The 14,970-nt window shown below is 39.8% G+C and overlaps 1 protein-coding gene across 1 annotated transcript in view; it reads left to right on the top strand.

Moving 5' to 3' along the window:
• Nucleotides 1–6,175: 6,175 nt before the first annotated feature.
• The window catches only part of LOC144453450 (uncharacterized), a 38,777-nt gene continuing 29,982 nt past the window's right edge, over nt 6,176–14,970 (top strand). The window contains exons 1-2 of the mRNA XM_078144752.1: nt 6,176–6,341; nt 14,558–14,749. Coding sequence (XP_078000878.1) covers nt 6,176–6,341; nt 14,558–14,749 — 358 coding nt within the window. The remainder of the gene's footprint in view (nt 6,342–14,557; nt 14,750–14,970) is intronic.

Raw genomic sequence — 14,970 nt, 5'->3', positions numbered from 1 at the left:
ACTGTAACACCTTGTACATTAATCTTCCTGACTATCTCATCAACCGGCTACAACGCATACAGAACTCAGCTGCCCGGTTGGTCACCTGCACTCGGAAATTTGAACACATAATGCCTGTCCTTGAAGAGTTACACTGGCTCCCTGTCATCCAACGAATTGATTTTAAGGTTCTCATGCTTACATATAAATGTCTCCACGCTCAAGCACCAACTTATCTGTCAGATATTCTCACTGTCACCAAGCCAGGAAGACAAAACTTGTCGAACCTCGTTATAACCAGGAGCATAATGGAAAGCGGGCTTTTTCGGTAGCTGCTCCTAGATTGTGGAATTCCCTTGACCCTACTCTTCTCAATGCACCTTCTCTGTCTACTTTTAAAACAAACCTAAAAACGCACCTATTTCAGAAAGCATACTTTTCCAGTGGGGCACAGTGAAAGTTTGTTTGTTTGTTTCATAGAATATTGCAGTTTTGTGTAACTTCAAATTTTTAGACATTAAGTTTTATTTTTAGACTTTAAGTTTTATTTATTGGGTTACACAATTTGTCAATTTTAACCAAATGTCTAATTTTAAATGAATGTGCACGAGTATTAGTGATTTTTACAAATGTAATGGTTTTTTTTATATTTGATTTTTTTATATAGTGTTTGTGTGAAGCGCATTGAGATTTTCTTTGATTATGTAAGGCGCTATAAAAGAAATAAATATTATTATTATTATTATTATTATTTCCCCGTCCACCATCATGTGTTTGTTTATCACATGTGTGTTCAGGATAGTTTTTAGCATGCTTAGAATGCTGTTGTGTTTCCTGAATTTTGTTAGTGTTTTTCTTATTGGCAGCTATTTCTTTATTATTATTGTTGATATCTGACTGTATTTTCTCAACAGATAATTTTATGTCCTGCATATCCATTTGAAATCCAAACAAGTTTCTCCTGTGATTTAATTTTAGCCTGAATGTTCAGTTCATCTTGTTTGACATTGTCTATTTTATCTGTCAGGCTTATGAAGCTGGTTTCAATATCTTGTATTGTCTCTAGGAATTCTGTTTCTTTTCGTTGTACAAGATTCCTTGCTTTGCTGAGCAGAGCTGCTTTCATAGGGGATTGGTCACTGAGTTTGCTAATTGGTGATATTGTCGTATTTTCATGTTCTTTTATTCCATAATTGGTTGATTCTCCTGGTGTTTCACATAGTAGTAAGGTTTTTGTATCGCTACTAGGTGCATAATGTGACACATGTTTGTCCGTTGGCGAGTGTGCTTGGAGGGGCATCTTCCCTTCCCAATCTTAGTGCTGGGGGATGCCATCTTTGTTGTGACCTTTGCTGGCTTCGCTATCTGACTGGGTTTCTAAAACAACACATGATATCTGCCTGTTTCATCATGTATGTGTAGATTTCAAGGCCAATGTCAGATCGTTAGAATTAAAATTTGGATGTGAATTAAAGACAGTTGTCAGGTAGCGATATATTATTATTTGATTTCTTAAAAGAATTGATCCAGAACAAAAGAATGATGCTGTGGTGTCACTGTTAAGAACACAGGATTGAAACATTGGGTTTTAACATTAACTGTTCTACTTACTGTTTAAACTTACAGATACTTGATTTGCACAACAATGGATTTACTGAACTACATGTACCGAATGAAATAGGAGAAATGCAGAATCTACAGATTTTGAATGTTGGTAGTAACAAGATTAACAAGTTTAATACCCAGGTCACTTGGAAAGCTACAAATGCTACAAACTTTGATTGTCAAAGGTATGTATGGCTGAAGATCAGTATAGTTATAATATATATATACACACTCACCGAGTTTATGCAGTACAGACATAGTGTGCATTGTAAATGGGAAATTAAAAAATTGTAAACATGCTTTCTCTTAAAATTGTGAGTAGCAGGGATGCAAAGATACATTTAACATAGTTATGAGACTAATACAGCAAATTGTGAGTAGCAGGGATGCAAATACATTTAACATAGTTATGAGACTAATACAGCAAAGATACATTTAACATAGTTATGAGACTAATACAGCAAAGATACATTTAACATAGTTATGAGACTAATACAGCAAAGATACATTTAACATAGTTATGAGACTAATACAGCAAATTCTATAAGAGAAATACAATGAAAGTATTTTTTCTTTGTAAATGTTTTTCAAGTCATTCAGTGATCTATAGTATGCATACATGTGTTGATGGAAACTTTTTTGTGACCCATGTTTGATATATTTGAATTTGCTGGGGGCTGGCTGTTGACTTCATTGATTTTATTCAATGAATTTTGAAAAATGATGCAGAGCCAGATTGAGAACATACCACAATAAGTTTGCTGTGAAATTTTTAAACCCCCCCCCCCCCCCCATGATGTTTTGACCAGACAAGTGTGTAATACATTGTAAGTGACAATATTCTGTCTAAATATTTGTAGGTAATAAATTACAACAGTTGCCTACTGAACAATGTCGGCTGAGCTGTTTGCATAGTTTGGATCTATCGTCTGATGACGGAATCAAGGCTTTACCTAAAAATCTATGTCAAGTAAGAACACTGGAGGTAAGACCATGTTAAGTTGTGTCTGAGAGACAAAGGCACAAAAGCATGGTGTAAAACTAGTCATGACAAACCTTTATGAGTATTTTCTGGTTGAATAAAGAAAAGTATTTATGAGTAAAGTAAAACACTTTCTCTATGTGTTACACTCGTTTATAGCATTCATATCAAGTGTAAAGGTATACTGTGTCAATTGGTTTATTTACACGCCTAGCATGTGGCCTTTCTAATGTGGTCAACTAGCAAATGAAACAGTATACTTTTACACTTGATATGGATGCTATAAAGGATTGTGGTACATACAGAAAATGCTTTACTTTGGTGTTATGGGTTGTACTTGATATGGATGCTATAAATGATTGTGGTACATACAGAAAACGCTTTACTTTGGTGTTATGGGTTGTACTTGATATGGATGCTATAAATGATATGCTATAAATGATTGTGGTAGTGGTACATACAGAAATTGCTTTACTTTGGTGTTATGGGTTGTACTTGATATGGATGCTATAAATGATTGTGGTATATACAGAAATTGCTTTACTTTGGTGTTATGGGTTGTACTTGATATGGATGCTATAAATGATTGTGGTACATACAGAAAATGCTTTACTTTGGTGTTATGGGTTGTACTTGATATGGATGCTATAAATGATTGTGGTACATACAGAAAATGCTTTACTTTGGTGTTATGGGTTGTACTTGATATGGATGCTATAAATGATTGTGGTACATACAGAAAATGCTTTACTTTGGTGTTATGGGTTGTACTTGATATGGATGCTATAAATGATTGTGGTAGTGGTACATACAGAAAATGCTTTACTTTGGTGTTATGGGTTGTACTTGATATGGATGCTATAAATGATTGTGGTACATACAGAAAGGCTTTACTTTGGTGTTATGGGTTGTACTTGATATGGATGCTATAAATGATTGTGGTACATACAGAAAGGCTTTACTTTGGTGTTATGGGTTGTACTTGATATGGATGCTATAAATGATTGTGGTACATACAGAAAGGCTTTACTTTGGTGTTATGGGTTGTACTTGATATGGATGCTATAAATGATATGCTATAAATGATTGTGGTAGTGGTACATACAGAAAATGCTTGATGTTATGGGTTGTACTATATGGATGTTATAAATTATTGGGACAGTGGTACATACAGAAAATGCTTTATTTTGGTGTTATGGGTTGTAAGGTAGTAAGTAATATAAGAATGCCATTTTAAACTTGATTTACTTAAAAATGAGGAGAGAGAAAAAAAAGATTATTTTGAACATTTTGACTCCTGTTTTGAGCACTACAGAACCAAAGATACAGACTTACTAACTATACATACATGTCCATGACATGGGGTGACCAGAAAATTAATCCCATATTCTGTGCTCAAATATATGTAATGTCGGGATTATAGCATAGTCATATAATCGCGGTTAATGCCAGGGGATGACTCCAACCAACTGCACGGGCTGCAATCTGAAACCAAACACTATTCTCCTATTACATTAATATATATACCAATTCACATCCTCACTCAGCCTTTCACTGCCAACGTTCACACAGTGAACACAAGCACCATCACTCTAGCAAAAAATTTATTTGCCATAGAACTCGGACTACCACTCAGCTCATCCCGGCTATCCTATTGTATACTGTACTGGTTCCATAAATACTACAACACGCGATGCCTCACAACGCTATAGCAGCCGACCAAAGAGAGCCCGTAAGACTCCCGCACGCTACAACTCTGGCTCAATTACTACTTCCACCGACCGTCAGACATCAGCCGATGCTCCATCCATGGCAGCGAGTAATGTCATGAGCAACAACATCACCTTCAGCAGCCAGGACCGACTGGATCGACGCCTTTATACAAGAGAGGGTCCACAAAGCCTTACGTACCATCCCTGGCACGACACCGTCGTCCACTACTCATCATAGCCAATCCGTCCATCCACAGGACCTGTACCCGCTCTCATTAGCACAACTGAACTTGTTCAGTAGTGCTATAGGGATCGCCCGGCGTCTGTCTGTCTGTGTGTGTGTGTGTGTGTAAACAACTTAAAGTCAAAAACCGCTGAACCGATTGCCACGATATTTGGTGGGTCCATTACTTTGGGTTTCTAGTTGGGAAATTGTTCAAATCAAAATGATCGCATCACAGGTGTGTGATTTGGGTCAAAAAATGTGATTTTTGGTCAAAAAACTTAAACTCAGAAACTACTGGGCAGATTGGTGCGAAATTTGGTGGGAACATTCTTAAGGTGGTGTAAAGTAAGATTTGTTCATGACGGGATGATTCCATCAGTGATATGCAAATTAGGGCTAAAAATGTGTCTTTTTGGTTAAAAATCTATTATTCTAAAACTACTGAGCAGATTGGGCTGAAATTTAATGGGAATGTATCTAGGGATGTATGGACGAAGAAATATTAAGCTTACCATGATTCCATGAGTGATATGCAAATTAGGTGTAAAAATGTTCATTTTTGGTCAAAAACTTATATCTCAAAAAGTACTTGGTCAATTAGTCTGAAACTTGGCGAGATGTTTCTGAAACTGTTATTCTGCAGATTTTCTTAAAAACATTTTGACAAAATTGGCCCTAGCGACCATGACCACGCCCTTAGCAACAACCAAATGGCAGTATATTTTGGTCAAATAACAACATCATCTGGTAAGCAAGTGAGTAAACATTCAAAAAATGTATGCAAATACCCTAGCAACCATGACCACGCCCATAGCAACAGCCAAACGGTGGTGTATTTCACAAAGATAAAAACAGGGTTTAATAGATAATTGAATAAACATCCAAAAAATGTATGTAAATTTGCATAGCAACAAGACCACGCCCATAACAACAGCCAAATAATCACGTATATTGCAAAGATAACAACAGGAATAGAAAGACAGATGAATTAATATTTAAAAAATGTATGCAAATACCCTAGTAACCATGACCACGCCCATAGCAACAGCCAAACGGTGGTGTATTTCACAAAGATAACAACAGGGTCTAACATTCAAAAAATGTATGTAAATTTTCCTAGCAACAAGACCACGCCCATAGCAACAGCCAAATGATCACGTATATTGCAAAGACAATATCAGGAATTCATACACAAGTGAACAAAAACATACACAAATGTATGCAAATATATCTAACAACATGACCACGCCCATAGCAACAGCCAAATGATAGCATTTATCGTAAAGATAGCAACATGGTTGGATAGGCAACTGGATAGTTATTCAGCAAATAAACACCTATTGTTAGCATAGACTAGCATATGGATAAACATTTTTAAAAACTACAGTTGTGCTACAACGCCATTGGCGGTATTTTTGTCTCCCGCCTCGGAGGCTGGTCCGGACCACACCCGGCAAAATTCCGTCGCGCTACCTCAAACCATAGACCCTCCACCAACGTTGGTCATGTTGGTGGCGGGTCTATGCTCAAACATTCCAGAACTTGATACCAAGCGGACCGTATCCGAACAACAACAAAAAAGCTCATCCCGGAAGTTCGTCGCTGACCTCACGAGGACATCAACCTGATGGGGGCGCTCATTCCACTTCCGATGTCAACATCCGGTGCAACATGGCGGCGCCCATACCAAACACACATATCGCTGGACAGCCTCCAACCCAACCGTCCACCGATGCCATACTCGCCGCAACCACGCCGCTCCCGGCCACTGTCCCACCAGCGCACCTCCACCTGCCGTTCCTGGACAAGTCCATGCTCAATTCTCTCGCGAATCCGGGTAAGTTTATCGAATTCTCCGACCTCCACCCGGACTCAATGAAGCACTATCGAAAAAACTCACATCACTTTTGATCCGGAATCACAGGGTATTGTAACATACACGTCCCAGTCAAAGAAAAAGGCTGTCACAGACTTCTACACGTGACTGGAATGCTTCACCATCTTTGCTGCTTATCGTTCATTTTACTTTCCATGCGAGGCAATACCCCTCTTCAACTATCTACGGTACATGGTCTCCAAAGCACGTACCTACAAGCCGGAGGCTTGGCTCGGGTACGACCGCGCATTTCGTCAAGAAGCCGCCCACTACGTTGGTCTTCGCGAATGATCCTTACCAAACGTCAAGCTAGACATGCACCACTTCACACTCTCACCCCACCTGCTACTGCCTTCGTGCTACACGTGTGGTGAAGGGGGCTACCTCGCACATCAATGCGAGAGCCGCGCCGCCAATCCATATACTTGGGTAAACCATGATCCTCAGCCTAGCCATTCGTCCATGCCTCCCATTTGCCGGGACTTCAATCGAGGCAAGTGCCAAACACCATGCAAGTACAACAGAACACACAATTGCTCGACATGTGGATCTCCTGACCACCGAGGACACACCCACCTCCCGTCAGACACCAGGTCCATCGAAACGCGGACTTCTCTCCCCGATCGGTACCCTCAACATCGCCTGTAAATGCATACCACATGATCGACCTCAGCATGACTACAAAATACTCACAACCAACATTGTACTCAACGCTGACTCCGCAGCGATGTTCAGTGGCGGGGTGATTCCTTCCCAACTTGGACGGGTCCGCCACCACGCTTCAGTCTTCCTGGACTTCTGCTCCCACCATAGACCTCGCCACAGACGCGCCTTCTACACTTGGATGTGGGGATACTATGCAAGCTTAGCCATTGGTTCTACTACCCATGGCCCCGACACATTGCCAATGATACTAACAATAACTACAGAGTACAATGGAAGAACTACATGTACTTCCGATTTCCATTATGATAGCATGTATAATTTGGGGGCATTTAGTCAATAGCGTTCAAAACACAGAACTGCCCTATATAAAGGGAAATCATGGCTATTCTTTGCAAATGCAGGAAATTCAAACAGCTGTACAGAGGAATAGCTTCTGGGTCTTGTTTTCAGCATTTTTTCTGTACTCCCAAGAATCACACAAGTCATGAATCATGTACACTTTGTTTGTGAATGTCATAGGATAGTAACTTGACCCACTAATTAGTTGCAAATCAATGATCAATTGGTATCATAGAGTGCAAAAGCCTTTCAGAATGTGACATATACTCCTGCAAACAGCTGTTTAGATTGTGCGTCACTCAGGATCATTCAAATATGTACCATTTGCATGTGAACAACCCAGATAGGGATCGTTTGTATTTCAGTAACTTGCCGGTCAGGTACCACAAGTTCTCCACCTTCAAAATATACAGTCAGTCATATGACAAATAGGGTGCTAGGCACCAACAGGCAGCCATGCCATTAAGAATAATGTCTCATTGTGACACCGAGCAATGCACCCATGACAGGAGTTCCACTGCATCACGTGTACAACAAGAGAACATCTGACATAACCCCGGAAATCAAACATGTGACACATGGGACTTCGCTGAGCAATGTGACTTAGACAATCACTCCTAAGGACACCAAGTTAACGAGTAGACCATTATCTAATGTTGCACAATGGCAACCTGATTACTATAAATAACTACATTGCATAAAGTCTCTTTCAGGTGTGCAACTATAGAAGATCTATGCATGTCCAAACCGTCATACCACACTCACCAAACCAAAGGGCATGCCAGCCAACACCACACCAACCATAACAAAGTAATTTGGGGGGCTGCCGCCACGGGGCTCGCTGGCTGTAACCAGGCATGTGGGGCACCGACCATGGCGGTGCGAGACTCACATGCAGACCCCGCACCGCCCAATGTTCCACCCTGTTCACAGTACACGCCCTTGCTGGTGGCTGGCAACACTCGGGTACCACGCCTTCCATGACGTGCTGTCACTCAAACAGGCGAGTGGCTTCACGACATGGCTGTTCGCTACGACACCTGCACGTGGAGCTTGTCCCCCCTTCTTTAACGGCACATCTTGTCTCTGAGTCATCATTTATTGGCATTAATAGATATTAAATGTTCCAATATTTTGAAGTTAATTGCCATGATGTAGAATGACCAGTGTATGAATCCTGTATTGTATTTTCAAATATGTGTAACTTAATGGCTTGTACATGTACATGGTATAACTTGGATTATGCATAGTGTACTTATTGTATCAGATGCCATGCTGACAAAGTTTACTAGTCTAGTTCCAATACGACCATGTTACAATTTACACTGTTATCTTCATATCTTCACACATTACGTCTAGTCAAAGTCATTACTCTAGCACAAAAATCTGTGCTACGCGTCCCCTGACAGCATTCATATATAAATGTGATGACATTATCACTTTGGCACATAATTTTAGTTTAATACAGCTGTATTAATTGAATATTTAATGAGCCATTGGCTGAAGGAAGTAAACCAATTACAACTGCCTGTCAATTTGTGATGGATTACTACTGACATGCATCATCTATCCTTCGCCCAGCATTGGGTTTAGCCAGATTAACGGTAAAATGTTCGATTTTGACTAGACATAGTGAGTGGAGATAACATAGTGTAAATCATAACATGGTTGTATTGGAACTAGACTAAAAGTTTATATACATTGTACAGCAGGTCAGGTTTTTAACACTGATGACAAATTTGGCTGTTCTCTTCACTCACAGAATGTGATTTTGGACAGTAAACAGATGTCATACCCACCAGCAAGGACATGTGAGGAAGGGACAGAAGCTATCATGAAATTCTTATATTGATGTAAGTCAACATTCATTCATTCAAGAACATGATTATTTCATATGTGTATATATACAGAATAGTCCAAGAATACCTTTCTGAGTACTCTAAGCCTTAATTGTGTTAACATGGGGTTGGTGCTTTCCAGTTGCTAATACATACTGGTGAGGTGTAAGTGCCAACCTAGCATTAGCATGGAGCTAGCATGGTGTCAACATAGTGCTGGTGTTGGTATTAACCCTTCCAGTTGCTAATACATGATGGTGAGATGTTAGTGCCAAGTTAAAGGCCTGTATTTCAATCCCGGGTCACCGCATTAGGGACTACTCCACCCAGTACACAGCGTCTTATCTGAGCGGATTAACACTCACGTCACCGTGTCCACATATCAATGACAACGATCAAACATTTACTAATCCTGTTATGACAGACACTGTTTCTGCCTGAACCAAAATCATTTATAGTAACAACGGACATCGGAATCATTTCACTGCGTTGCTAGTCGTTGTGATACTCGAATTGTATTATGTACAGGCTCGCAACGAAACGGCCATATACACATTGAGCTTGAAAGTTCGGCTGACACAGTATACAGCGACTGTGCAGTGTGCGTATTATACCATAGACAATGGATGGCAGTTGTCTACTGCATATAACACTTTTGACTCAACAGAGGTGGTAATTTTGTTTCATTGTAATGTGTCATAATTATGTAACACATATAGTTTTATAAATAAAAGAATGAATTTCACGAAAAAGAACCTTTTGTATGTTTGTTCAAAGATCGGAATACAAATGTACCGGGGAGACAGCTGTGTTGACGTATCACACAACAATGCACTAGCGATGGCAAAGGAACTGTCTGAAGTAAATCGCTGTTTTGTTTATCGTTCATTGCAATGTCCCGAAAGGGTTGAACGGGCCAATTTTATAACTTTACCACTGTACAGTGAATCAAAATATGGAGCTTGGATGACAGCGTATGAATATAACAGGGTGTGCTGTACGCCGGGGATGTACGTACGTGGCAGGGTGGAGCCGAAGACAATTGCACTTACAGCTACACGACTTTTGCAATTGAAACTGTCGTTTTACTCAGTTGCAACGTCAGTTCCAGTTTGTCATCAAGATGAGCAGCAAGATACTGATTGCCATCAATGAAGTTCAAAGGGACGCTATCAAGGTTCTCTTTGCAAACTCCGGATGGGAACTGGTTATTGATTCCGAGTTACCCGACCTTGACAACACTGGCGTTGTTGAGTCAACTGACAAGGTCTCGGCCAGCAACGACAGTGGTATCGATATCGGTGACGAGGCCTCGGCCATCAATGACAGCGGTATCGGGGACGATCTGCAAGATCAAAACAACGACATTGCTTTGCATCAAAACGAATGTCTGCACTGCCTTTGCTACCCGTGTGTCACAACATACCGACAAGACTGGCTTGGTATGGGCCAGGAACCTTGTTTTGGTTCGCCATCGGCTCTACCGAAAGTATTGGAATATGCTCGACCGAAGAAATGCATGGAACGATCCACGCTACTTACATAGGAAGCAGCAACTAATGCAGGCTGATGATGTTGCCATCAGTCGTAGGGAAATGATGCCTAAATGCGTCACTTCGCAGGTACGGTCTCTTTATCCAAATTTACCCGGTGTGCCGTACAGAGGTCATAGCTGGGCGTAAGCTCGGTCTAACCGAACAGCTGAAAAGCCACAAACCAAACGGCCCTTTTCAGGGCCACCACATCCTCCAAAAAGAGTGTACCTTACCTAAACTACACGTTCATGTTTTGCGTATGTCGGTGTTGTCATTTGTTAGCAATTTTATTCGAATTTGAGATCAAAACACCTTTCTAATTGGTTTTCTACTGTATGTGTAAATGGTACTCCCATTACCAAAAAATAAAACCCAAACAGAAAGACAATCACACACACACACACAAACAAACACAAAATAGTCACATTTCTACCACTGTATACTTTTGCCTTGTCGCCGGACCGTACTTCTGATTTGATCATTACCGTTATGTTATTATGGTAGGTAGAGGTAAATAATCTAGCGAATTGATTATCGAGATACTACCAACCCCCCAGGGAGTTACGCAAACGTTTACACAGTATTTGAGTGACAGCTGTTTGGACGCTTCTAACCTAACATTTTGCCACATACCACATGACAACATACATCAAATTTCGCTCCCAGATCATCATAATTTACAAAACAATTCACACAGGCACCTCTTCTACATATTTATAATTCATTTTGGGATACATTTAGAGTAAATGCTCGGGAAATAGCCGTGATTTTGACAGTTTTCTTGGAGCACCAAGGCGATGTTAGGCGTACGAGAGGCTTTGCATAAATGAGCGTCCCTACTGTAATCCTCCTTTTATAGTCGATACGGGCCTTTAACCCAGTGTTAGCACTGGCTGAGCTAGCAGAGTGTTAATCATGTTGTGCCATACCAAACAAAATGTCCCTTCCAGTTGCTAGTACATACCAGTGAGGTGTTTAATAGTGCCCAGTGCTAGTGATGAGCTAGCTTGATGGTAACATTGGGCTGGTGCATGTATTAACCCTTCCAGTATGCTAGTATGTACTGGTGAGGATCTAGTTAGTTCCAGCCTAAGGGTTATATAGTACTGAGCTGGTCTGATGTTAACTTAGGGCTGATGCATACATAAATCCTTAATACCTATTGCACATACTGATGATGTGTTAGTGCCTAATGTGAGTGCTTTAAGCCAGTCTAGCTGTTTGACCCTCGGGCATTATGCTGTTAACTTTAATTAAAAGCACCAAAGGTGTTGTCAAGGGTTTCATACATGGAGCTGTGCACAGAGGTATTGTTGTGCAACCTTCCAAGCACAAATATATTCAAGGTCTTACTAAAGGGCTATTACTGAGATACTGGTAGCTTGGCTTTAATATAAGGCTGGTGCTGATATGAACCCAAGCTTCAAGACATGTTGATGAGGTGTTAATGCTAAGTTAAACCCAATGTTGGCAATGCAGGCACTGAGCAGTGAGAGATATTCTTCAAAGAGCCAAAGCAGAGGATTATATTCCTAATTTTTCCAGACATCTCCATGTATCTATTGAGACAGTGTGTGTGTAATGACAGAAGAAGATCTAACAATTATTAGTCAATGTAACCATAGACCCTGGGTGGAGGGTCTATGATGTAACTCGATTTGAAAACACCTACATGTAGAAAGACAATTGTGTACATAGACTGAGGAAAGAACTACTGTCTACGTACATAGACACAGACTAGAATTTGACACACCATTTTATGCTAGTCTAAAAGTTTCATACAGTTACAACTCATAACACCAAACTAAAGCCTTTCTGTATGTACCACAATCATTTATAGCATCCATATCAAGTGTGTTTCATTTGCCAATTGACCACATTAGAAAGGCCATATGCTAGGCTTGTAATAAACCAATTAAAACTGTGTACTTTTACATTTTATAGGAATGCTATAAACGAGTGTAGCAAATAGAGAAAGTGTTACTTGTTGTATTAACAAATGAAACAGTATACTCTTACTCTTGATATGAATGCTATAAATGAGTGTAGCACATAGAGAAAGTGCTTTACTTCAGTGTTACTCATTGTATTAGCAATTGAAACAGGTATACTTTTACACTTGATATGAATGCTATAAATGAGTGCCGCACATAGAGAAAGTGCTTTACTTCAGTGTTACTCATTGTATTAGCAATTGAAACAGGTATACTTTTACACTTGATATGAATGCTATAAATGAGTGTAGCACATAGAGAAAGTGCTTTACTTCAGTGTTACTCATTGTATTAGCAATTGAAACAGGTATACTTTTACACTTGATATGAATGCTATAAATGAGTGTAGCACATAGAGAAAGTGCTTTACTTCAGTGTTACTCATTGTATTAGCAATTGAAAGAGGTATACTTTTACTCTTGATATGAATGCTATAAATGAGTGTAGCACATAGAGAAAGTGCTTTACTTCAGTGTTACTCATTGTATTAGCAATTGAAACAGGTATACTTTTACACTTGATATGAATGCTATAAATGAGTGTAGCACATAGAGAAAGTGCTTTACTTCAGTGTTACTCATTGTATTAGCAATTGAAACAGGTATACTTTTACTCTTGATATGAATGCTATAAATGAGTGTAGCACATAGAGAAAGTGCTTTACTTTAGTGTTACTCATTGTATCTTGTAATCTACAGCAAAAAATTCACCCAAAAAATATTAACACTCAGCTTGTGCCACTTTAATGTTGATGTTGTTGTTGTTGCTGCTGCTATTGCTACAGCTGCTGTAGCTTCTGCTGCACGAATTTGTCTTCATTTTGAACCATTTTTGACTTTTCATCTTCAGTCTGTAGATGGGTGTACATAAAGTAGGTACAAGGAAGGGTATCTTGTTGGCAATAGCTGGGGGTTACTCCCACCTATTGGGTATATGTATATGTGCCGCCCTTTGGGGTAGGGTTTTTCGCTCTTTGGTCTAACATGGGTACTGTCTTTTGAGAGCTAATTAGTCTAAAATGGGGTCCACATTTCAAAATTTTTTGATTTTGTTTGGTCTAAAATGGGGTCCTGGAAGGAACTTCTTAATAAATTCTCGATGAGTTCAGGATTTTCCCCTGCTAATTCACTTGCTGAGATAGCATGCACACCCCCTGAAACGCTTGGCCCTAGCTATCGCCCCATAATGCATTGTTATGTTAACTGCGCATGCGCAAAATTGCATCCATCGTTCAACTCTGAGTTCAACATTGGTCTAAAATGGGGAATTGGTTTTGGGTCAAAATTGGTCTAAAATGGGGTCTGGGGTTGACAGCATTGGCCACACACCCCTACCAGACCTGGCCAGTGGTACCCCCACCCCCATCCCTCGGGGGGGGGGGGGGGTGAACAGTGCATGTCAATCATAAATCTAGGCTGTTGTAATTGGTTACTTCATTCAGACAGTTGCTATGCAAATAATGTTTACTACTTACTCTACTGCCATTCTGAAAATAAATCATGTGGAGACATGATAACGTAACAACGTATATATAAATGGTCCAATATCATGAACTATTGTTGTGGGTAATAAAACAAAAGCTGTGCCGAAGAAATCCATTTGACTTATGATGCGGTGGAGATGATCGAGATTATCTTAGTATGTATAGGAACTAGACTAAAAAAAGTGTTTAAAATAGCTGACATTTTAGGAGTAACCCTTCAAAGAGAGTCAACTTTATCCCGTTGCTATTATGTGTTTATGATAGTGTTTGATGTACCTTTGTTTATATAGATCTTAATTCCATTGTGGATTTTATCTTTCAGTCTATGGTATTTCTGCCATGTGGCCATGTCTGCTGTTGTTACCAGTGTTCTGTGTCTCTGGATGCCTGCCCAATGTGCCGTACTCATCTGACAATGAAAATTATCCTCAACAAGCAGGGATAAGTGCTGCAGTGTGCCATGTGACTTCTAGTGGTTATATTGAATGTTTGCATTACTTACAAGTTATCTCTGGTGGGTAGTTACTGTTTTCTGAGGAACTCTCAATGCTGATGGCAAATTTATGGGTGTACAAATGCTACTGTATCCTGCTTTTTACATGCAGAAAAAGTCAAGGGGGAGAGCTAGCTCACACAGATCAGTTTTATGCAGATTAACCACTTAAATAGGGATCCAGAGACTTTTGCATGACTATATACACTGGACAAATAATAATCTACAAAATGTATTTTACA

This window comes from Glandiceps talaboti, chromosome 2, assembly GCF_964340395.1.
Source record: "Glandiceps talaboti chromosome 2, keGlaTala1.1, whole genome shotgun sequence".
NCBI classification, from domain to species: Eukaryota; Metazoa; Hemichordata; class Enteropneusta; family Spengelidae; genus Glandiceps; species Glandiceps talaboti.
This window is presented reverse-complemented; position numbering and strand designations above follow the sequence as displayed.